Genomic DNA, 25559 nt, shown 5'->3' with positions numbered 1-25559 from the left:
AATAAAAAACCCCGCACCATTCTTACAATCCGGGGCACCCACATAATCGACAGTGCAGTGGAATGTGCTATGTTATTGGTATTATTTTTTCTTTGGAAGGGTTAACAAAATACGTGTTTTTTTAGAGATGATCTGCGATGTTGGCAGCACTGCTACCAAATTAAAACCTCGGCTTGTCTATTGCTCTACTACCGCTAACACCCCTACACACGCCTACTGCTTCTCTTCTCTAGCTCGAATAAACACACACCAACAACATTTCTGACATTCCACTGTACTAATGATTGTTGTTTTCCTGTTGTGTGTCCTCTGTCTTGTTCTGTGTTCTCCACCGCGTCGTTTGACATTCGAGAAGATTACTGTCTATCTCCATTTTTTTCTTCCGCACAGACTCCGCTGCGATATTCTGGAATTTCTCGCGTAAGTATCCACCGGGTTGGTACCGGGAGTTTTCCCGGGACAACCAGTGTCCGTATGTGTCATATTAACGTTTTTGTTTCTAAACATGTGTGCTACAACACACCGAAAAACACCGTTCAACACCGTCATTAGTTCGATACATTCACCACTACCACCACAACGTACCGCAACCCAATGCCATATATTGCCCATAAGCGCATTGTTCCAGTGTCACGATTTTCCACCACGCCGTCCAGGGTGATGGTTTCACCGGTGCGAGTGTTCGGTTCGCCTGTCCGCGTCCTGGGATCGCCGGTGCGGGTTCTCGGTTCGCCGGTTCGCGTCATCAGCTCGCCCGTGCGAACCGTGGTCCGAGCCGTTCGGTCTCCGGTACGCGTTATTTCCTCACCGGCGCGGATCGTTGCGATCCGCTCGTCCTATCTGCGTCCGTCGATCGTCAACAAAGAATTCGATCGTATCGAGCGTAAATACCGAGCCAGTCCCGTAAGTAGCGCCCTCGAGCAGTATTACAACTCGCCCTCATACTTGGTAAGAATCAATGTTACGAAACACACAAACTCCAGTTGAGTATGACCTACCCCCTCTTGCACCAATTTTCTTGCGCTCTCTCACTCGGATGGCTTTTGGCCGATTGCTTGCAAGCGGCGCGAATTCCCCCCAGAATGATGAGTTGAAAAATGTCCGAAAGCTTACCCGATCATACTTGACTTTGGATGAACCTATGCACACGCTATCGGTTTGCGGAAAAAAAAAGTATTTTTCACTAGAGAGTAATCTTTAAAAAGGGTGTAACAGAAAAACTGACTTCAGTTGAAAGTTGAGGCTACTTTTGCGAAATTCCAGGTTGAGGAATTTCAAAACCATAATGTTTTTGATTCCGAAAATACATTGATTCTAACCTCATGTTATGAAATCTCGAAAGTTACGTGTACGTTTCAGGTGGGGGTAGATATTTAATTCGATCAAATTGTTAATGAGTAAAAAAAATCCGCAATCTAGCATAACGGAACACGACTACCAGGAATTTGGGAATTTGATGTTCATACTTTTAAAAATGTTGTAGAGTTGAGCGGGGCAAAATTTCGCACTATCTGGGGTGCATTGCACCCTCATTTCCTTGGTAAAAATCCGGCGCACGGCATTAACTTGGAGCACATACAACATAAGCAACATACAAATGGTTGCATTGAAAATAATAAATGCTACAATATATGTACAGTACTCTCATACGAATATTAGGCTTGTATCCGCAATAATCCGGACACCCAAAATATGTAAAAAAGCACTCACAAAGTATTCCTCTTCTTACATGACTATTCATTTCATAACAATGGGATATGGTTAACATATTCACGAATTCAAAACATCATTATTCTCCATTGATGTAATAATCTCTATACATTAAGTTTTGTAGCGTCTTCTCGGTGATCTTGCTGGCAGCTCTGACCCAGCTTTGATAAAATTGTTCATCATCTTTGACATTTTGCTTTTCTTTTCGAAAAGCACCGCTTCTCCAGAACCCAACATTTTTTGATTGGGCATAGCTGTAGACAGTTGGATTGGTGGGTTTTGACCACTCCATAGTGATTTTTTTTGAATAGTTCTGTTTTAAAAGAAACACACAATTTTTTATGGCCAATACAGTGTAATAAGCAAATCCTGGAAGTTGTTTGAAGTCCACCAAGACGCCTAAAAACTTTGTAAAAAAATCACAATCCACGAGCGGTAATGGCAGACTGTGCACGCAACCCATTTTGACGTTTGCTGTCGGTTAGGTAATATTCAATCGCAGTAACGAAGTCGAAAGTATAACAACGTCGTAATGGGCGTTTTGTTATTTAAATTTCGTCGTGCGAATGCACGGATTAAAATAAACAAAGCTGTTTATGAAAGTTGCTATGCTACTATTGTAACTTTTTTATGCTTTTCACTCCGTTACTACGATTGAAAATTACCTGACCTACAGAAAACGTCAAAATGGGCTGCGTACATTGTCCGCCATTATCGCTCGTGGAAAGCTGGATACAGTTTTCGGGCAAGTGTTGTTAGCATCTTATTCTGCTTATCGTCGCGGTTGGGGACTTTTTTGACTTTGGAAATTTCAAACCGGAACGCTTCTCCAATTTCTGAACGAATCCTGGTGACATTACTACTATTGGAGCCAATGTGCGGATAGAGAGGTTTTGATTCCTCTCCAAAATTTTCTTCACCTTTCTGTCCAATATTTGTGTCACTTCTTGGTTTCTTTCCGACACTCAAACGTTCAGAAAACCTTTGAAACACATATGTTCATCAGTTCAGTTGATTTTAAACGGGTATGTGAGTTCCGTCTGCACATCCTACGGTCCAGCAATTGAAAATTTGTAATAGAAAAATGATTTTGTGCTCTTAAATGAAGCTAGATTTAAATGAATCCAATTTTCACTCTGCTTGTTTTCTAAAACATGTACAGTTTTACTAAAATCTGTGACACGGTTGATTTAGCCATTCCTAACGGAAAATTTCCTTCCACATTAAATTGGTAGGATCCGCTTGCGAAGCACTAACTTTAACGGAGCAGAAATAAAAAGTAGAGTATTGTTTTCAAAATATGTTTGAATGCTTCCCGGCTCATTGAATGTAAATCGGTTACTCATACGTCTTTGTATAATGATAACACCAACTTCATCACTAGACGAACCGCTGAAAAATATTTTCTAACTTTCACAGATTAAAATTTTATTCTAACGACAGAACTTATAAACGTAAACAACGCAAATTTGACATTTATTTGTGAATCAAACTTTGCTCGAAATCAACTGCAATGAAATAGGAGTGTCGAAGAAAATACGCAGTACTAATCCTACCTCGAAACTAATTTAATTTCACTTGAAGCGAAATGCGCATTGTCATTCCTGCTTTCGCAACGTAACTAATGGAAAAAAAATCCTGAAATTCATCTTTTTATCCTAAAAGCCTCTCTCTCTGCTCTACGAGTGAATATCCGGTCCCCGAAGAAGTTATATCTATTTTGCATCTAAGTTACTTCAGGCGCTTCGACATTGCATCCCTATGCACAGTGATACGACAATTAAGACGTAAATGGAGTTTTCGATACAATTTTGTGATTTTTGAGCCTTACTTCCTATGGAGAAGTGCGCAAAAAGAGTATAATTGAGTTTTTGCCTCTATTTGTGTTCAACTCTCAATCGCAACCGGTAGAGCTATCAAAAATGTTTTACTTTCCTTGCCATTCTCTGGTTTTTTGTTTTGCGTTACGCCCATGGCAAGTTTAACTCTCAGTAGTCACGTATAAAAGATTAAGCTTGCAGAAATTTAGTCTTCAGAGGACGGTTGACTCTTACACACTTAACTGCATAATGTTTTCTCGGTAAAGTAAAATACCGAACTACTTGAAAACATTTTCGTTTACCGTTGTTCCGTAACAAAATTACTGAGAAATCGGAAACCGAATGAGTTTACCGGAATACCGTAAATTTGTTTGCCAAAAAAATCCGTAAAACAGCAAATTTCCGAGTTCAGTAAACTAAAATACCGAATCTCGGAAGCCTGGCATCATTTAACCGAGATCTCGTTGAACCAAAAAAGCTTTTACCGAGATTCCGAAAAATAGAACTGTCAAAATAACGAAAGCTTCACTATCAGTTTTGTTCGTGTTTCGGTTTAGATGTGAAAGGAACAGGTTTCGCGGTTAGTTATCATTCCGAAGAAATCTGTAATATTCATATTAACCTACAATGTTGAGTAAGTATACAATATTATTTCTCAGATCTTGTTTGTGTACAAATATAATACTAAAAGAAAACAATTAATTTTTCCCTTACTCAATTTTGTAGGTTAACGGCTCGCTTCGCAGGATGGAAGTTGCAGTGATGGATGTTGTTTTATTTCCAGGAAGTAACACAACTCTCCTGTTTCTACCAATGCTGTAATAAGTTGAATCATTTGACAAAATAATTAATAAAATTATACGGATAATTAATCGTTTTCATCATTTCCTGGATTTATCTGAGAAATCACAAAATGCGTACTTCAGTAAATTTTACCGAAATTTTCGTAATAATTCGACAGGTAAAATTTCCGAGTCCCGGTAAAATATTACCGAGAATCTCGTTAAAGTTTGACAAGTTGTCAACTGTTGATTCTACAGAATCTCGGTATTTTGATGTATTACCGAGATTTTTACCGAGATCTCAGCTGTTGAAATCTCGGTAATTCATTTTACCGTACTCGGTGATATTATCTAAGTGTGTACTTAAAACTGGCTCGACCGCAGCCGAAAGAGCAGCGGATTTTAGCGCAGCAAGGCTGTGTAGGCGACTCATTCGATCGCAGTGTTCCACGGCCGACGAACCAACCGGCGGACTGCGTGTCGTGTCTGCTTTCACCCATTTGGCCAGTGCTAATAGCTGTGAGTAAGACATTAGCGTCTTTTAATGACCGTTATGTCTTGTTTGCTTGGATGTGAATGGTGTGCGGAGAATAACAAGAGAACATCTGGCTGCAACGGAAAACAACATTTTCTTCAAGTCTTCCTCAGATTAAACCTGCTTGGGATGCTTCCGTAGTGCCTGCTTTATAACAACACAGTATTTTTAGGTGGGCCTTAGTTCCGGTGCATTAGTTAGATTCATATGCTTGGGTACAAAAGTGATTCCGTTGGCTTTGTACCGGCCAAAAGTTCGTAGGACACTCGTGTTGCTTCAGCAAAGAAGCAGACGCATCTGAAGATACTCTTTGAGGTAGATCTGTCCGTTTACAGTCTTGGTAGTCACGAACGACGTCACACTCCGTTTGATACATGGGTAGATCGGCTGCCAAATCACGTATTTATTGGCAAGCTTTGGAAGTTTCTGCTAACTTGTAATGGAATTCCGTCTTGACGTTAGTCTTATCATCCATGATGAGGACAATTTTCGGGCCTGTGACTTTCCCATCGTCACGAATTGGAGCCTTCTGCATTTTGTACGTATGCAGTCTCCCCAATCCTTAACTCTTACAAAAAAACTTTGACAGAGGTGATTATTACGGGAGTCATCTTACGGTGAAATATATTTCACTCTCACGCTCACTTCACTTTTTGAGACCTATTCCCGATTCCACCTCAAGTGAGGTGACAAAAATAACCTCCGTGTGTGTTTTTTTTTCATCGGTCAAAAAGCTGAAACTTTGACCGCTTTGAGGCACGAATCGAATTCTGATTCGTTTCGTTACTAAAAAATAAATCCAATGTTTATCATTAGATTATAAATCAATCAATTTTTATGACATCCCATCCTCGTGGAATCATTTCACCGTTCAAAATGGTCGTGAAATAATTCCACGCAAAACGTCGCTTATTACATTTTCACTTCAGTGATATGACACCCAGATTTTACGGCAGATGTCACTTTGCGACGTTTCTCTGACTTACGTGAGTCCCGTAATAAGACTGTATTCACTTCACTCTGATTTCACCGCGAAGTGACTCCCGTAATAAGCAACAGATTCAACTTTTTGGCCATCTCCATGACCGGAGTAGTGGGATTCCGCTTTAACCCTTACACGACATGCCTTTGATCCTAATTACTGATCCATTCTGGCCGCATTTCTGTTCAATACTCAGAGTTTCGTAGTAACGTCAGATCACACGACTCACCGTTGACTGCACGATTCTGAGTTGTTTTCCGATGTCTCGAAGAATATGTTATGGATTTTCCAGGAGCCGAACCAACGCAAAAAACGCAGAATCAGTTCGTGCTGCAGAATCAACTGACAGCAATAAAAATACTGTGTAAACAATACACTCTGAACTACTTCTACCCAAATTTTTTAGTGAATATACCCAATGGGTGATTTTCTCCTGATGCAATTTGATGTAGCATTTATGTCTTTATAACTGAAGTGGGGGCGAAATTGCAGGAAATACAGTTACAATTACATCTACTATTTGTTTTGATGGAGTATAAAAATACCGTAGTCCAACGTTATGCGGTCGGTTCTTGGATTGGACTATCCTTTTTTTTCCTATTAAAATTTCTCAATAAAGTTACGATACAGATGATTCGTTTAGAAGCTCTTAACGTTTTAAATTTGGAAATACGTCCCTTTCAATTATGGAAACCTCTGAATGAGGCAAATGAACAGATTATCATCTGGTTTTATTGAAAAAAGTATCTCGTGTATTATATAAAAAATGGAGAAAGTATTTTTTTTTTAATTAAATAAAAGGAGTTTGAATCCGCTCGATTTTTGTCAAAAATGTAAGGTTTTTTTCATTCGGTAAAACTACTGTAAAAAATAGTTTTAATTAAAAAAAATCAACTTTGCAGTCAACTTAGAAATGATTTTTTTTCTTTGTTGTTGTTATCTACAGCTTTACCGAAGAATATCTTTAGTAATTTTACCAAATAAAAAAAACTAAGATGCTAATACTTTACTTTTTTGACAAAAATTAGCAGCAACACTACCAAGAACCACCATAAGATGGATTAATTCACCATCTTCAATGTACAACAATTCAGTAGCTGCCGCTTTGTATAGATCGATAACGGCACCGGCCACGTCCTTGAGGTAGGTTAGGGGAGAAAAGGGGGAAATATTACAATCGTTGTTGCCGGCGATTGAGTTTACATCTCTAACGACTATAACGAAAAGAAAGGTTACTTTGCCATCGTGGTAAGTGAGGGATTTTTTACCCTTCTCTCTACACGCTTTTATATAGACTCTACTGCTCTTCTTTACCGAGCCTCGTTAGTTACCCAGCCAAGTACTTGGCAATTATAACTGCCTGGGTGATTTTTTTCCTGAAATTTAGCGTGAGAAAAGGGTCAAGCAGGGAGATGGAGATGGGTGCTTGAGAATAAACCAATGCATACAAGTCCCTCTGACACCGTACGATGTGATTCAACTATGATTCAAATTCATGACAATCCAAACTGTGTAACCTTGAGGTTACGAGCTCTACCACTTATTTGCTAGAACCAGATATAGTCACAAAATTCCATTCCCACAGACAGACAATCTTCTGTTCCGAAGTCTTACATTCCATTGCCAGAATAAAATGCTGATACTAGACACATTGTTGTCCGTGGGAGAAACAACGACGACCCCATGGCAGTGAAATGTGTTTGAAAGAAAAAAAAATCTAGCAACAGATTTTAATCCAGGCGGTCGTGCATTTTTCGGTTAATGAGTATATTCGATTTAACATCGTGTTCCTGAGAAAATTTGACTTGAAAAACATTTATCATCCCTAGGTACTATGAGCAAAACTCGAGTTACAGCCCTTTTAGAAAATGAAGTTAAATTTTCTCTGATTTTAAGCAATTTTTTTTCTAATTTTTTTTATACCTCCAGATATGTTATACAGGTCGGAATCGATTATCCGGAGACTCGATTATCCGGAAACTCGATTATCCGGAATTCGATTATCCGGAATTTTAGACTCGATTATCCGGAATTTTATTTTTTTGGTGTCCGTTTCCAATTTTTATTCCGAAATTTTGCCTTTACCATCCCTTCTGGCATATTTGTTACCATTTAAGTCACTTCCGGCATGTTTGGGGGATGTTCGAATTAAGTGAAAATAATCAATGTCCAATTTTTTATTTTGCTTCTCAAGATTTTTCCCCTTTTCGCCACAGAAATGACTTCTGGTTACGCCACTGCATCATACAAGTAAAATAAAGAAAAGAAATATTTATTTTATGTTCGTTAATCGCAAAATTTCGATATTTTTTGTGTGATTCGATTATCCGGAAAACTCGATTATCCGGAATGAAAATTTTTTTGATGTTCCGGATAATCGAGTCCGACCTGTATTAATGTACATTATACACTTGGAAGAAAATTAACCAAGGATTCTGAATAAAATATCCATTTTCAGCGGCAGTGTTGCCAGATCTGTTATTTTCTATTTTAAAATCTTTCATCGTATTTCTCGACAAATTAGCATTCTTTTACATAAAATTTGACAATTTTATCCTGTTCCTGAGAAAGTTTTACATGAAAAACGCTTATCATTTCAAGGTGCTTTGAGCAAAACTCGAGTGACGGCAACTTTGAAAATTGACTCCGATTCGCTTATAATTTCTATTTTTATTTAATTAATATATTTGCTTTGGTTTTGAACCTTCTGGATGATGCAATTTGAGAGAAATTAGCCAACGAATTTAACGAAATTCAAAATATATCAGTTATTTTCAAAGATAGAAAAAAAACTCTTTTTTCAACAAAGTTTCAACAAACAAGCGCTTCGCCATGTGTAACAACTTTGTAGCAAAAGGTTTCGTCTAGAATATTGATATCGAAATTTGATCCAAATGTACTAAAAAAATGCGTTTCTGGACCATTGTGCACTGTGACCAGTATAGCTCAGAATAACCGAAAAACCCTTTTAAATGCTAGAAAAGTCCGAAGTAATAAATGATTTCAAATTGAGCTCAAAATGGCCGAAAATCCTTCTGAAGGCCAGAAAAGGCCGACATAGGAAATGTTTCCTAATTTAGCCTAAAATGGCCCCTTCTGAAGGCTAAAAAAAGCCGAAACAGAAAATGATCCCAAATTTAGCTCAGAATAACCGAAAAACCCTTCTAAAGGCCAGAAAAGGCCGAAGTAGAAAATGATCCCAAATCGCGCTCAGAATGGCCTTCCATAGGCTGGAAAAGGCCGAAATATAAAATGATCCCGAAGTTAGCTCAGAACGGCCTTCCAAAGGCTAGAAAAGGCCGAAATAGAGAATGAACCCAAATTAAACTCAGAATGGCCCCTTCCAAAGGCTTGAAAAGGTCAAAATAAAAAATGATCCCGAATTAAGCTCAGAATCACCGGAAAACTCTTCTAAAGGCCAGATGCCTCCGCTCTCCTATTTCTAGCTGATATTTCTTTATGGTTCCTCATATGAAAACATCGTAATTTGAAAAAGTTGAAACACTTCCTACTTCTGGCTGCAAAAACTTAACAAGATATAGAGCTTTTATGAGCCGCCAGTGAAATTGAACTTTTAACTGAGATTGCAAAGTATGGTAACGCGGAATACGGCACGCTTAAAACAAAAAGGGTTACAACCTAAATAAACAAGCTCTTAAATATGAATAAAATGTTTCTTCGACTCGTGAAAAATACTGACAATTTCCCACCGAAAGCGTGTGCTACACCATTTCATTCAAATAGAAGATGATCTAGTCTGATTGAATCATCATCTGGCGTGGAATTCCTAATAAACAAATCCCGAAGATTGGCTACTCATACATTTATATCGACTGTATTCAGACAACATCCGAAAAATAAGAATCACTAACCACAATTTCGCAGAGCACCCTTATTGTTTCTGTTCTGACCTTGACCCACTTTCGAGCGTACCTTGAGACATCATCGGCTTAAAATAAACAAACCGCGTCAGCAAATTTATTTTCGGATTTGGTTTGTTCATTCGCCTAACCGAAAGCAAAAATTATTCATGACAACAGCACAGGTGCCTTTAACCAACTGTTTATAACCTTTAAACACCTTTCCTAGCTACACGACTCGAAAAAAAACACACTAATGTTACCACGCCGCTTCTGCCAATTTACACGTTCTTCCCGAAAAGTGTTGTCAGCGAGTCCGGCAACAATAAAAAGGCAATGGTGCCAGTTTTGCTGCCTCGCTGACAGCAAACACCAAACAAGCTAACATTTCTCAGCCGGCTAAGTAGCTTTTTTCTATTAAACAAAACCCCTTGAACAATCCAGGAATACGACGACGAGAAACGGGAAATTCGCAACTCAGCCGCACTGCTGCTGCGTCAGTTGAATGATCCAGTGCCACGGCTGATGCCTCCACCGGTGAAAACGGCAGTGCCGGTCTCCGAACCAAAGTATGACCCAGCACACTTTACCATCTGTCGAAAGCTTTAGCACTTTACCTTTTTTTCGTTTACATACAGCCTCAAAAAATGGGTATACGATCCATTCAGCCAGCACAACAAGTACAACGCTGACACTTACGTGAAGAGCACCATCACCGATCCACTGCGCAGTGTTGCCCGGGACATCGAAGCCATGTCCAGATACCATTCGCCGGCCTCTCGCTACGTCGGTAAGTGTCATCTATTCTCTCGTTTTGTCACCTGATTTCTATTCGCAACCAAAGCCTAAATTATTGAAGTCCTTTCTATTATGCTAGTTTATATGCGCAATTTTCTCTCTCGCTATTTAGTTTCAGTTTAGTGTGTACTAGTTCTCTAGGCGAGTTTTCTCCTACAATATCTATTTAATAATTATCACGCAATCATGACACCGAAATAGAAAGAAAATGGTGCACCCATTTGTCATCCGCCTGGCGCGTTGCATTTGTACACAAAAGCGTCTGTTTGAAAGTTTTTTGTTACTTTTTTTTGGTTATGCAACCGTCCCCTCATCGATCGAATATAACTCCGTAATTATTCACTCATTTCCACAAATGCTCATTTCCTGTGCGCGCGTGTTTGATATGAACGCTTCTTCCTTCTCGTTTCCAACATCAACCAATTAGAGTACGTCCTGCTGGATGACATACTGTGGCGTTACACTTATTACGTCGATGACAATGGTTAGTATTGACATTTTGTTTTGCACCTTGCTGGAAAATATGTTACCCGTCGAAAACTTCAAAATTCCATCGAACTGTACTGCTGCTGGTGGTGTGGTGGTGGTGTCACAAACAAAGTAACCAGTGACTTCTGGATGGCGCCTCCATCGTCACAGTGGCGTTTGTGTGTCATTTTGTTTTTGGTTTTTGTTTTGGTCCGATCTCCGCCCTTTGGAAATTTTCTGTCGAAAAGGTACTGCCATCTGTGGTTAAACTGGTAAAACAACGTCAACGTGAGCTAATTCTTATGTAGGCTAATTGAAGCAGCTATTTCTATCTTTATCTTTTTTTTTGTTAGTAATCAAAATTGTAATTAACACGCAGTATCACTAAAACAAAAATAGTCCACAAAATAAATCGATAGCCGCTTTTATCTAAAACTCAAACTATCCGGATTTTTCTCCGCTTTAAAACCAAAGGCAAAAATCACTTGGCCAGTACGCGCATAATCGGATCGCAGGCCTACCCGAAGACCAAGCCCCGAATTTATAACTATGACACGGCCCGGGTCGGCAGAGACGTCAATGTCATGTCCCACTATAAGTCGAACCGCAGTCAGGCCAAAACCGACGTCGAGGAAGGTAAGCAAAAGCGAACCCAGCGCAGACTGGATAAGCTGGAAAAACAGAAAGCCACTCATCAACAGACAGAACCAATACAAACGCAACAACTGTCAGATGAATGTTCCAATTCAAATTGAAAAAACCATATCCAGGCAACAGGAGAAATCGAAGACAGTCAAAATGTCAATCACTATCCACATTCAAGCTTTCATGGTGCATCCAGCTCTGCCTTGTCCTGTGCCATAAGCATTACACGCTTAAGAACGATCTCCACGTTCCTTTTTTTTTTTGATTGGCCTCAAAGTAAAACTGTACACCTTCTAACAACACTGCCACCATGCATCCCTGTTAAAAAGTAGATAATGATTTTCAACTGACTTCTAGTGGTACCTTAGTTAGAAGATTTGCAGCTGTCAAACCCGTGTCGCATGGCTGCATCATTCCGCACCAGTACTAAACGCACCCCCTGCCTGCAACTGTGATATACTCTTTTTTCGTTCTCTACCCTATTCACACGGTTACACGGTGGGACCATTATGGAAAGAAAGTTCGTTAATGTTTTCGATAAAATTGTAGAATTATGAACTTCATGGAGTTTTTTCCGAAATTATTGTTTTTATCATTAAAATACACAAAACTTACTTTGAACAACAATATTGCAAATCGTTTCAAAAACTAGTTTATTTTTGGTCTTAGAAATATCATGTTGCAATTTTATTATAATTATTATTTTTTATTATCATTTTTGATTTGACTGAAACTTTGCACAGATGTTTATATGGGCTAAAGATGTTATTTTGTGCTATTAGTATTTTTTTATTCACGTCTTATTTTTGAAAAGGCTTCATGTAAAAATGGTATTGACTACGCATATTTTGAAAGCCAGAACGGTTTGTATAATCGGTAAAAAGTTAGTTTTAGTTTAAATAGTTTATTTGACACGGCTGTTAGTAGGAGCTGCAGCTGAGCTGGGAAATGATTCCTAGAAAAAAAACGACCAGCTCAGTTTCTCCGGAGAGAATTCGATACCCAGCTTAAGAGCCCATTCAGACAAATTCTCTAAGGTATCTTGCAATCAGAGTAGGATTTACGATTGTGGGGGCCCGGGCCCAATTTTAAATGGTGGCTCCAAAAAAAACAACACCGTTTTTTTATCGTTCGAGTATGAGATTTGGACCAGAGGTGCCAGATGTTTTTGAAAAATGTCTGCAACTTCTCGAAAACCGGAAATTTTTTCTTGATATTTGAGAAAACCTACCGCAATTTGAAAAACATGCGATCCACAGGAAAACAATTTCCACACATTTTGAGAAAGACTGCGCAAATATAAGGCGACCCTGACAATAATCTACAAAAACTAGGAAAAAAGTACACACATCTGCAGGTCAATAAAAACTGCACACGGACTCTGAATCTGCATTTTGCAAAGCACATCCGGTATCCCTGATTCGGACAAGTAAGCAACAGCAATACATTAAAAAAACTTGTGGGTTATTTTCTTTCTGTGCTTTACCTCCCTTGCGCGCTTGTTCGATTCAAATGGTGTGTTAATGTGTGTCATTCCAAGAGAATCCAAAGTGAACTTTTATGGATGTAGTTGTGATCTTGGCGCTCGCGAAAAAATAACACTGAAGGGAAGATTCAGCTTGAAATGGTTTGTTCTAATTTTCTTGCTGTAAATCGAACTTTTAATGGAGTATAATTTTTGATAGTGGAAAAACTTTTTCCCGATTTGTGGGGGCCCGGGCCCCCTTTGAATCCGACTCTGCTTGCAATGGTCTTTGCAGATCGTTAGCGTTCCAGTAATGGATACAACGATATCGTCTGCAAGTTGCTTCAACGTGCATGAATTTGCAAGACATTCATCGATGTCTTTAACGTAAAAATTGTATAAAATAAGCATGAGCCCTGAGGAAGACCCACGTGTAGTAAATGAGACTTATCAGATTAAGAATAAATACCTACTGACAGTGATTGTTAAAAATAGAACTTTGCAACAGTTCGAATCAACTGGGTTGTCAGAACATTACGAAAGCATGATCAATATACACATGTACTGTCAATCAGAATTAACCGATCTCGGTATTTGACCTAGATCGATTATATTACATTACAAATAATGAATCTAGATTCTCATAATCTTAGATTTGAGGGTTTCTGAAGGGCGATTAAAGGAAACTAACGTGTAAAACGCAGAGTACATAACGCAATGGTAGAGGCTCGAGAAACGAATTGAACGGAACCGCGAAATCGACTTCAAGAAAAAGTGGGGGTATTTGCGTTAGACTACGAGTTTCCGCATAGATCGTGCTTCGAAAATTAGTGTTGTAGAAAGACGGACGTGTTTACAAAACCGTGTAGCTCATTCGGGAACTTATCAAGTCACCATGCGAGCAGTACATATGCTTTTCTGACAACAAATTGAGCAAAAAATTAATCAAATTCGGTGAAAGGCAAATGAAGTTTCTCAGTTCAAATTTTTACAGAGACAGAGTCAATAGCCCTTCAATATCCAAGAATGTAAAAGCCAGTAGAATTTCAGTAGAAAGCAACGCTAGGCAATTAGTTTCTTTTCTTCGGCGGAAGCCAAATTGAGTATCTGAAAGTAACCCATTTGTCTAACCGTAAGAGGATCATTTTCTCCATTAATTTCTGGAAGCAAGAGAGCATAGCAATCGGCCTATATAAATTGTGATCAGAGGCAGGCTTTTCGAGTTTTCGATTGGCAATAATTTTTACCTCCCTCCAGTGGTGCGGAACAATGTATAGCTCGAGAAACTTGTTGAACAAATTCAACAAACGTCTTTTTGCAGAATCGGGTAGATTCTTCAACAGGTTGAATTTGATTCTATCCACCCCTGGAGCTTTATTGTTGGACGAGAGGAGAGTCATTCAAAATTCCAACATCGAAAATGGAGGTTCTTCCGTAGTCACTAATAACGCGTCGCGAAAGGCCTTCTATTCCGGTACAGAGTCCGGACAGACCTTTTTGGCAAATCGAGTATCCAGAGGTCTGCGGTCTCCTCTCTCTCATCAGAAATGTTAGATTCCGCATGCGCCTTGCGGTATCCCAAAAAGTGCCCATCGCTGTTTACCACAACAACGCGTTTACAAACCGCCGCCGATATCCGCGTTTTTCCGCTTTCATTAAGCACTTCATCTGCCTGTCCAGTACCTCGTACTTTCGGAGCAAATCAACAGTGCCGTGTTCTCGGAAGGCCCAATACACCGAGGACCTTTGCGCGTACAGGTCTGAACACTCTTTGTCCCACCAGGGAGGGGGCCGTCTAATCGTTACCCCGGGTATAGATTTCATCTGAGTTTGAGTCGCGGCGTCGATGATAAAGCCAAATAAGAACGCGTATTCTTCCTCCGGAGGAAGTTCCTCGTGGGAGTCGTTTTTTTCCGATATTATGGTCTCATAGGACTTCCAATTAATATTAGGGAACATACTTAAATGACGTAGTATTTTTTTCATGATTTTCAAACCACCCCTCCCCCTCGTAGCATTTGGTCACAAAACTTTAGACCCTCCTGAAAAAAACGTAGCATTCGATTGACCCCCCCCCCCTCCTCTGGTTCTGAGAGAAACGTGCAAAATACAAGTGGTAACATAAATACAAAAAAAAATACTTGAAAAAAAATCACCATTTTTAATTCAATCTATTTATCACTCATACATTCGTGATAGCATGTAATATGATGTTAACTTCGGTCTGGATTAATGTCTTCTGCTTCGAAGGGTTTGTGTTTTTGTACGAGAAGGAGAGATGTTTATACAACTTCGCCTGTAGAAAACACAGAAAATGCTCCAGAATTCGCCAAAAAAATCTAATCACTGCGCTTAACAGCTTTGAAAAGAAACGAGTAGCTTGTAATTTTCACTATTGAAGGCCACAAAGAAACAACGATGTTTGTTTCAAAACAGATTGTGTGTTTGGAAATCCAAGCGATTGTTCATGTAGCAGAGCTTTCAGAAGATTTCAGAACGCCACAGATAAAACGATTTCGACAGCTCTCGCTGGAAAACTTTGTGCAATGTTTTAGTGTATTTTTAGTATAAATTTTTCCTGTAGAAAAATCGGTCTTTGAAAATAAAGCTATGTCGATTTTAATCCAACACAGCTCGTCACAAAACGATGATATCCCCCTCCCCCCATGAATGCTACGTCATTTAAGTATGGTCCCTTACGTGTGAGGTCATACACAATATTGATTGGATCCGTTGGAGTTGACCCATTAGCAATTGAGATAACGATTGGTGGGTGATCACTACCGTGGGGATCGTTGAATACTTTCCACCGGAAATCTAACGCTAGTGATGTCGAGCAAAGGGATAGGTCAAGCACGCTTTCTCGTGCTGGAGGATTAGGTACACGTGTCGCTTCCCCAGTGTTCAGAAGTGTCATATTGAAATCGTCGATCAAGTCACAGATTAAGGAAGATCGGTTGTCATCGTAAAGCGAACCCCATTGCGAGTAGTGAGAGTTGAAATCTCCCAATATCAAAAAAGACGCGAGAAGCAACTCTGCCATATCAGTAAGTTGCCTCTGTTCAATCCGCGCGGATGGAGGAATATATATCGAAGCAAGGCAAAGGCCTTTTCCATTCATATTCGCTTGAATGGCAACGACTTCAATACTCGATCGAGGGGAGGTCGATTCTGGAAAAGGAATAGCACTTTTTGATACCCAAAAGTGCTCCTCCACCATATTTCTGGTATCGACAAATTATGTTAAAATCGTGGAAATTGTGTTGGTCATTTGAAGTAAGAAAAGTCTCACAGATCATTTGAAGTGAGAAAAGTCTCAAAAAGGAAAAGATGTTTCCTGTTGAGGGTGGCTCAGCCCTCTCTAGCATATCTGAAAAAGAGCACTTTGATCGTTCCTTGAGGGAACGCTTAATTCTATCCTCACGCTGTTTGTACGCGGGACATGCCGAAAGGTCATGCCGAGTTCCCTCGCAATTAAGACACTTTTCAATATCCCCACTGCGAGCGTTTTTGCCTCCGCATTTGCTGCAGCGTGGCTTGTTGCAGCAATAGATGGCTGTGTGACCATCTACTCGTAGCTAGCAATTGCGTTTACTTGCTACAAGCTACACACAACTCGCAGTTTTTTCGGTCTAACCTTTAGAGTAGCGAGGGTCTAAAGTACGCACTTAATTGTTTTTGCAACAGAGCTATTGCAAACAATTATCATAAAATTCGGTTTTGTTTCCAAGCGGTACATGAACCTTTCGCCTTCAAAATGTATTACCAGAGTTTTTTCGAATTTTGTTTGTAGCATGAGAATTCCACTTTTTAGAAAAAATACTCAGATGCGAACTTTTACCCAGCATGTGGGGCAAAAGTACGCAGTTTACCGTGCAACAGTTCACACTGTATGAACAGTGTATTTATTACACTATCCTTAAAAAAGTTTATTGTTTTTCGCTGGTTTTTCACTGATTTTTTAAGCTGCGTCAAAGCGGTTCTCCGAAATTATTTTCTTACTTCCGGGAATTCGGTTTTCTGGGGATATGTTTGGGTGTTTTGATAATATATCCCAAAAATGGACCTTCCAGAAGAGATGTCACTGGGGCTCCTAAAGGCCATAGAAACAAATTAATAAAATTTATTTTCGGAACCGGAATGATACACAGAGACCCGAAAACGACTCCAGATGCCATATTAGATTCCAAAAAAGCGACTTCCGGTTTCCGAAAAACAACCGAAAATGGTTGAATACCACCCAATACTTGTATTTTCGGAATCGAATTGATGCTGTGAGTTAAAAATCAACTTCAGACGTTATTTTTAAATTAAATGTGGTGACTTCCGGTTTGCGGTAAACAGTAAAAATTGACCAAATACCACCCCATATGAGTTATTTCGGAATCGAAATTATGCCAAGAGACCTGAAAATGATCCCAGACGCCATCTTGAATTCCAAGATGGTGACTTCCGGCTTCCGGAACACAACCTAAAATGGCCAAATACCAATATGTGTATATCAGGGATCGGGATGATGTGTAGACACCAGAAATGAACTCCGAACGTGATTTTTAAATTCAAGATGGTGACTTCCGCTTTCTGGGAAAACATCCAAAATTGACCAAATACCATCTCATATGAGTATGATACCAAGAGAACTGAATACGACACCAGACGAACCGGAAGTCACCATCTAGAATTTTAAAATGGCGTCTGAAGTCGATTTCCGGTCTCAGGGCGTCATTTGATTTTAAGATATACACATATTGGGGGGTACTCGACCATTCTGGGTTGTTTCCTAGAAACCGGAAGTCGACATCTTGGTATCCAAAATGGCGTCTGGGGTCATTTAATGGTCTCAGAGCATCATCCTGATTCCGAAAATACTCATATTACCTAGTATTTGATCACATTTTGTTGTTTTCCAGAAACCGGAAGCCGCCTTTTGGAATCCAAAATGGTGTCTGGGGTCGTTATCCAGTCTCTGGACATCATCTCGATTACGGAAATACACATATTGGAGGGTATTCTTAGGTTGCTTTCTAGAAACCGGAAGTCGTGATTTTGAAATTCAAAATGGCGTCTGGGCCATTTTCCGATCTGTGGGTATCATCCCGGTTGCGAAAATAAATATTGGATGGTATTTGGCCTTGTATTTTTCATTGTTTCTTTGGCTTCTAGAATCCCCTATCTATTCAGGAAGAACCATTTTGAAAGCATATCAACAAAACTATTATAATGGTTGTAAGACTCCATTTAAAAAATCATGAAACCATAATATTCCTCAGTTTCGGAGCACATCCGCATATCACTAGTTATTTTTGGGTAACTTTTGTACAAAAACATCGTTATTAAACACATTTTTTCATTACGGTTAATGGCACTTAGTGCGTACTTTTGCCCCACAATGAGTTTTTTAACTGGTTTGAGTTCTATGACAAACATCAAAATATTTTCGGCAAAACAAATTCACCCTACAAACCACAATTATACAAGAGTTTTTTGGGCTCTGTTGCTTTCGAGTTTCTGTAGTTTCCGAATAGGTCAATCATAATTCCCAAAAATAAGAAAATTAGATCAAAACAGCTCTAAACACAACTTTTCTTATAGCTTCGCCCCATTTTACCGGAATCTTATGTGTTTACATGTGTGGTTAACTGACGTTATAATACTGCAAATTCATGCAATATTACCAGTTTATTTTGCTCGTATGCTTCGAAAAGGCAAAGATAACTGGAACAAGATACCTAACTTCCAAATTTTTCATACATTTTGAACACGACCCCTTCCCGACGATTAGTGCTGCCATCTAATGACCTAAATTCTCATAAAATTGTCACTATGAGCAAAACCGATTTACCGTGCATAATCCGTCATCGATCTTTGAACTGTTCAAGATTGTATTTGGAAAAGGTGTAGCAGTTTGGTCAGCACGACGCTTAATGATATTAATGACAAAGATATTGTCATTTTTTGCACTTAATGGTATTGCCATATTTTTTGCACTTTAAAGGCCAATGCGTACTTTTACCCCGTGCGTACTTTTGCCCCGCGCTACTCCATAATTTCGGTTACGTCCGAAAACTGTTTCGCCAGGTTCTTGCCGATTTGTATCACATTTAGTGGCTTCTTTATGGGCTTAGTTAAAGAAAACTTCAAACGGATTTTTCGTGGCATCTGGGTAGACTTTTATCCGTACTTCCGGAACCCTTGATACAGGGCTAGGTAAAGGGTTGTGGGAGCTCTACCGCAGATTATACTACTTACCCCCCCCCCCCCCCTTCTCCTTCATGAGTTACGTAATTTGTGGACATCGCCTTAGAAATATTGAATAAAAAACTAGACATTCGTTTTTAAAAAAGATATATAAAAAAATTGAAAATGTGAATACTTCACCAGACTTTTTGTATTTTTTTCCGTATGCGCCGTTCTGGCTGATAGTTGGGTTAATCCAGTAGTCAGTCTCCTTCGGCCAGCTGAACCAACATTAGGGGCTAACCAGCAGTTGGCGGTGCTGGGAATTTCCTTTGGCAGCTGTACAGTTCATATAGCACTACCACTAGTACCGAAAACACAAACCACATGGATACCGTCTGCACACAATGCACAGTCTTCTAAACCTATACCGCTATTTGCTCTGGCATATATTTTTTTCGGAGAGACAAATTTATTATCTACAACTTTGCCTAGGACGTCACACCGATCAAACAAACCATTCTAGCTTTTAAAATATTTGTAATCGGCAATACCCTCTTCACATAACCCTTTTCACAAATTAGTCGTGATTTAAAGAATAATGATAATAGAAGCACAAAACGACATCTTTAGTTCATAGCAATACTTGTGCAAAGTTTTTGCCAAAGTAAAAATGAAAATTCAAAAAGAGCTTGGCAAATGGTTATTTTTGAGGTAAAAAACTCAATGAATGAAATTTAAAAAAAAAATGACAGGCATTCAATTAGATCTCGCAGGACTCACGATACGGACAGTTACGGGCTAGTTTTTTCAGGGTTAGGTCAGTAAAAATTATATCTCTACAACTATATAGAAAACATAAACTTTTTATCGTATGATTCTAATGTGGGCGCTGAAACTAGGCCGCTAGTCTTTGACAATTGATAAAAAATAATAATTGCACTTAAATTAGTTCCAGTTGGTGGACCCCTCGTTTGCCAAGGGATCCAGAGAAATGTAGATAAGTGAAAATTTGATATTTTTATCGCGCTACTATATCTCTAAATTTTGCTCCAAAACCCTCTACAAACAGCACATTATTAGGCAGAGAACATCTAGGGCTTCCATATGAAGTGTTCAAGATTGAAGCAAAAAAATCAATTTTTCAAAGACCTCGTGTCACTAGTGGACTGGTTTCAGCGAGAATTGCCCATATGCGTTATTCTCTATTAAAAATAATACTTTCTGGGGAAGAATTGACCGTGTTTTATTCCAGCCTGGTCCCACTGTGTACCGCTAGCACTAGCAGCTTGAAGATTTGTCTGTTATAACGTCGTAGTAGGCCGCGAATGCAAAGAAAGCCGAAATGTACAAACTATTTACTGTAGTTTTCTTTTTTCCTCCACATTCAGATCGTTATTACTATTACAAACCATCAACTGTCATTGTAAAATTCTTCGCCTATCCTGTTACATCGTTTTTTACCTATCGAGTGTAGAACGTAGTAGTGAATGAAACAAAAAAAAACAACACACACAACAACACTAATGTAGATACGAACCGGAAGTCACCATCTAGAATTTTAAAATGGCGTCTGAAGTCGATTTCCGGTCTCAGGGCGTCATTTGATTTTAAGATATACACATATTGGGGGGTACTCGACCATTCTGGGTTGTTTCCTAGAAACCGGAAGTCGACATCTTGGTATCCAAAATGGCGTCTGGGGTCATTTAATGGTCTCAGAGCATCATCCTGATTCCGAAAATACTCATATTACCTAGTATTTGATCACATTTTGTTGTTTTCCAGAAACCGGAAGCCGCCTTTTGGAATCCAAAATGGTGTCTGGGGTCGTTATCCAGTCTCTGGACATCATCTCGATTACGGAAATACACATATTGGAGGGTATTCTTAGGTTGCTTTCTAGAAACCGGAAGTCGTGATTTTGAAATTCAAAATGGCGTCTGGGCCATTTTCCGATCTGTGGGTATCATCCCGGTTGCGAAAATAAATATTGGATGGTATTTGGCCTTGTATTTTTCATTGTTTCTTTGGCTTCTAGAATCCCCTATCTATTCAGGAAGAACCATTTTGAAAGCATATCAACAAAACTATTATAATGGTTGTAAGACTCCATTTAAAAAATCATGAAACCATAATATTCCTCAGTTTCGGAGCACATCCGCATATCACTAGTTATTTTTGGGTAACTTTTGTACAAAAACATCGTTATTAAACACATTTTTTCATTACGGTTAATGGCACTTAGTGCGTACTTTTGCCCCACAATGAGTTTTTTAACTGGTTTGAGTTCTATGACAAACATCAAAATATTTTCGGCAAAACAAATTCACCCTACAAACCACAATTATACAAGAGTTTTTTGGGCTCTGTTGCTTTCGAGTTTCTGTAGTTTCCGAATAGGTCAATCATAATTCCCAAAAATAAGAAAATTAGATCAAAACAGCTCTAAACACAACTTTTCTTATAGCTTCGCCCCATTTTACCGGAATCTTATGTGTTTACATGTGTGGTTAACTGACGTTATAATACTGCAAATTCATGCAATATTACCAGTTTATTTTGCTCGTATGCTTCGAAAAGGCAAAGATAACTGGAACAAGATACCTAACTTCCAAATTTTTCATACATTTTGAACACGACCCCTTCCCGACGATTAGTGCTGCCATCTAATGACCTAAATTCTCATAAAATTGTCACTATGAGCAAAACCGATTTACCGTGCATAATCCGTCATCGATCTTTGAACTGTTCAAGATTGTATTTGGAAAAGGTGTAGCAGTTTGGTCAGCACGACGCTTAATGATATTAATGACAAAGATATTGTCATTTTTTGCACTTAATGGTATTGCCATATTTTTTGCACTTTAAAGGCCAATGCGTACTTTTACCCCGTGCGTACTTTTGCCCCGCGCTACTCCATAATTTCGGTTACGTCCGAAAACTGTTTCGCCAGGTTCTTGCCGATTTGTATCACATTTAGTGGCTTCTTTATGGGCTTAGTTAAAGAAAACTTCAAACGGATTTTTCGTGGCATCTGGGTAGACTTTTATCCGTACTTCCGGAACCCTTGATACAGGGCTAGGTAAAGGGTTGTGGGAGCTCTACCGCAGATTATACTACTTACCCCCCCCCCCCCCCCCTTCTCCTTCATGAGTTACGTAATTTGTGGACATCGCCTTAGAAATATTGAATAAAAAACTAGACATTCGTTTTTAAAAAAGATATATAAAAAAATTGAAAATGTGAATACTTCACCAGACTTTTTGTATTTTTTTCCGTATGCGCCGTTCTGGCTGATAGTTGGGTTAATCCAGTAGTCAGTCTCCTTCGGCCAGCTGAACCAACATTAGGGGCTAACCAGCAGTTGGCGGTGCTGGGAATTTCCTTTGGCAGCTGTACAGTTCATATAGCACTACCACTAGTACCGAAAACACAAACCACATGGATACCGTCTGCACACAATGCACAGTCTTCTAAACCTATACCGCTATTTGCTCTGGCATATATTTTTTTCGGAGAGACAAATTTATTATCTACAACTTTGCCTAGGACGTCACACCGATCAAACAAACCATTCTAGCTTTTAAAATATTTGTAATCGGCAATACCCTCTTCACATAACCCTTTTCACAAATTAGTCGTGATTTAAAGAATAATGATAATAGAAGCACAAAACGACATCTTTAGTTCATAGCAATACTTGTGCAAAGTTTTTGCCAAAGTAAAAATGAAAATTCAAAAAGAGCTTGGCAAATGGTTATTTTTGAGGTAAAAAACTCAATGAATGAAATTTAAAAAAAAAATGACAGGCATTCAATTAGATCTCGCAGGACTCACGATACGGACAGTTACGGGCTAGTTTTTTCAGGGTTAGGTCAGTAAAAATTATATCTCTACAACTATATAGAAAACATAAACTTTTTATCGTATGATTCTAATGTGGGCGCTGAAACTAGGCCGCTAGTCTTTGACAATTGATAAAAAATAATAATTGCACTTAAATTAGTTCCAGTTGGTGGACCCCTCGTTTGCCAAGGGATCCAGAGAAATGTAGATAAGTGAAAATTTGATATTTTTATCGCGCTACTATATCTCTAAATTTTGCTCCAAAACCCTCTACAAACAGCACATTATTAGGCAGAGAACATCTAGGGCTTCCATATGAAGTGTTCAAGATTGAAGCAAAAAAATCAATTTTTCAAAGACCTCGTGTCACTAGTGGACTGGTTTCAGCGAGAATTGCCCATATGCGTTATTCTCTATTAAAAATAATACTTTCTGGGGAAGAATTGACCGTGTTTTATTCCAGCCTGGTCCCACTGTGTACCGCTAGCACTAGCAGCTTGAAGATTTGTCTGTTATAACGTCGTAGTAGGCCGCGAATGCAAAGAAAGCCGAAATGTACAAACTATTTACTGTAGTTTTCTTTTTTCCTCCACATTCAGATCGTTATTACTATTACAAACCATCAACTGTCATTGTAAAATTCTTCGCCTATCCTGTTACATCGTTTTTTACCTATCGAGTGTAGAACGTAGTAGTGAATGAAACAAAAAAAAACAACACACACAACAACACTAATGTAGATACGAAATATATTCATGTGTGCGTGTGCATCTGTAAGAAATCACCCTCGATAGTCATTGTGTAACCAACCAACTTTGTTAGAGCATTGATCATTTTCTGAAGCAAATGAAAGAACGATCGCGAAATCTTCGAAACGAATCTAATCGAATGTTATTCTCCCTTCTCTGTCCGTCAGTAAATACGAAAATTAAAAAGTATCTAGAAAAGTACTATCTGCAGCACGCCTATAAAGTCCCCGACGAGTTCCGGGAATTCGTTCACCAGTAGCTCTGAACCATTTTAGAGCAGCAGCAAGCTAGAATAGACATAAAAACTGGTAATTTTGAACTCCTCTCCCCGTGTACCTACAAAAAAGAGAACTTCAACGTTCAATGTGACTAACAGCGCAGCCATTTCACCTGTCAGTTATTGGTCGATATTGTTAGTACTTTCTACTGCTAGAAGATCATAATTGAAAATCATTAACGCCACCCTCACGAACAGACAAAACATAAGCACACGTCATTGTGAACCACTGTGGAAAAAAATCGCTTAAAAGTTTCCTATTTTTCATTACGCCCCTCCACCCCTCTTAGTGTACGCCCAAATCGAACGTAAACGACGCCGACGCATGCAAAGAGCCATGATCAGGGAAGCCAAAGAAGCATTAGAAGATTACAAGTAATACTAGCACATAACAATGAAAAACAAACATGGCGAGAAACAAAAATGGCGGCAATCGCTGGCATCTTTGTTTCGCTCGCAGTTTCGCATTCAGCACACAGCCACACTAAACAATTTCAAATTCTATCCTACACCCCTTTGACAGTTATAGTAAACTACCGAAGAAAACTACTTCTCTCCAGGCTTATAGGAAACGCAAAGCGCTCACTGATGCTCTACGAGAGCTGGAACAGGAAAAAACTGTACAAGTAAATACCTACACGAACAGGACAGTCGCTAAAACAGTTCACTCAGTTTGCACCACACCCACTACTGTGTCTGTAATTGGCTGCGTACCCCCAACTTTTTTACTTATCAGACTCCCATTGACAGAAAAAAAATGTTTCGCATCTCAGAAATCTCTGTTTCCATTCATCAAGCCGTTGCTCTACCGATCTAATGGATTGTTTCTTTTTCTACTTAATCCCTACTTTTCTTTAGTAAAAATAAAAAATAACCTCTACCGCCAGCAGTTGTATCTTCCGCACACTCGAACCTACCACAACATGTGCAATCCGATCCAGCGGCGCATGCATAATGGCAAATTTGTCTGGCTAGACTACAAGAGCTACAAACCCTAGAGTTTTCTATGCTTCGATTCCCCCACTCCAACTGGATGCGAAACGGTTTATTGTCTTACAACTTCAAACGGTAAATCTCGATGTATGTACGTCTGTATGTCTGTGTGGTCTGCGCATACGAACGCTGCCACACAAATGTCAAATATGTGTTCCTTTCTTGTTTTTGTCCTACATGTACGTCCCTATTGGCCCTGACCAGCTAGCTGGCATCCCGCCATGTTTCGAGGACTAACATCTCAGCGTGTGTGTAAACGAGATAGCATATCACCGCCACTTTTCATACGCATAACATAGCATCTGTCAATGGCCCGCAAATTGCGGATCCGCAGTGATGTTAGCTCCTAACGGAGCAAAGCAAATAAGATAGAGATGCCAGCTAGCTGGCCCTGACACAAGTAAAAGAGATTTTTAAGGCTGTTCGCACCTACGCGAATTCTCATATGC

At 39.2% G+C, this 25559-nt stretch overlaps 1 protein-coding gene across 15 annotated transcripts in view; it reads left to right on the top strand.

Moving 5' to 3' along the window:
• Nucleotides 1–25559, top strand: part of LOC129717575 (uncharacterized protein CG45076) — a 43499-nt gene that overhangs the window by 6839 nt on the left and 11101 nt on the right. For 4 of the 15 annotated variants that reach the window (XM_055667576.1, XM_055667575.1, XM_055667580.1 and 1 more), the window contains exons 2-7: nucleotides 391–420; nucleotides 553–948; nucleotides 10134–10258; nucleotides 10328–10479; nucleotides 10915–10971; nucleotides 11430–11591. In XM_055667576.1, coding sequence (XP_055523551.1) covers nucleotides 391–420; nucleotides 553–948; nucleotides 10134–10258; nucleotides 10328–10479; nucleotides 10915–10971; nucleotides 11430–11591 — 922 coding nt within the window. The remainder of the gene's footprint in view (nucleotides 1–390; nucleotides 421–552; nucleotides 949–10133; nucleotides 10259–10327; nucleotides 10480–10914; nucleotides 10972–11429; nucleotides 11592–25559) is intronic. The other 11 variants (XM_055667585.1, XM_055667590.1, XM_055667584.1 and 8 more) reach the window with 6 other exon arrangements.

Source organism: Wyeomyia smithii, chromosome 1 (genome assembly GCF_029784165.1).
Source record: "Wyeomyia smithii strain HCP4-BCI-WySm-NY-G18 chromosome 1, ASM2978416v1, whole genome shotgun sequence".
Lineage (NCBI taxonomy): Eukaryota > Metazoa > Arthropoda > Insecta > Diptera > Culicidae > Wyeomyia > Wyeomyia smithii.
This window is presented reverse-complemented; position numbering and strand designations above follow the sequence as displayed.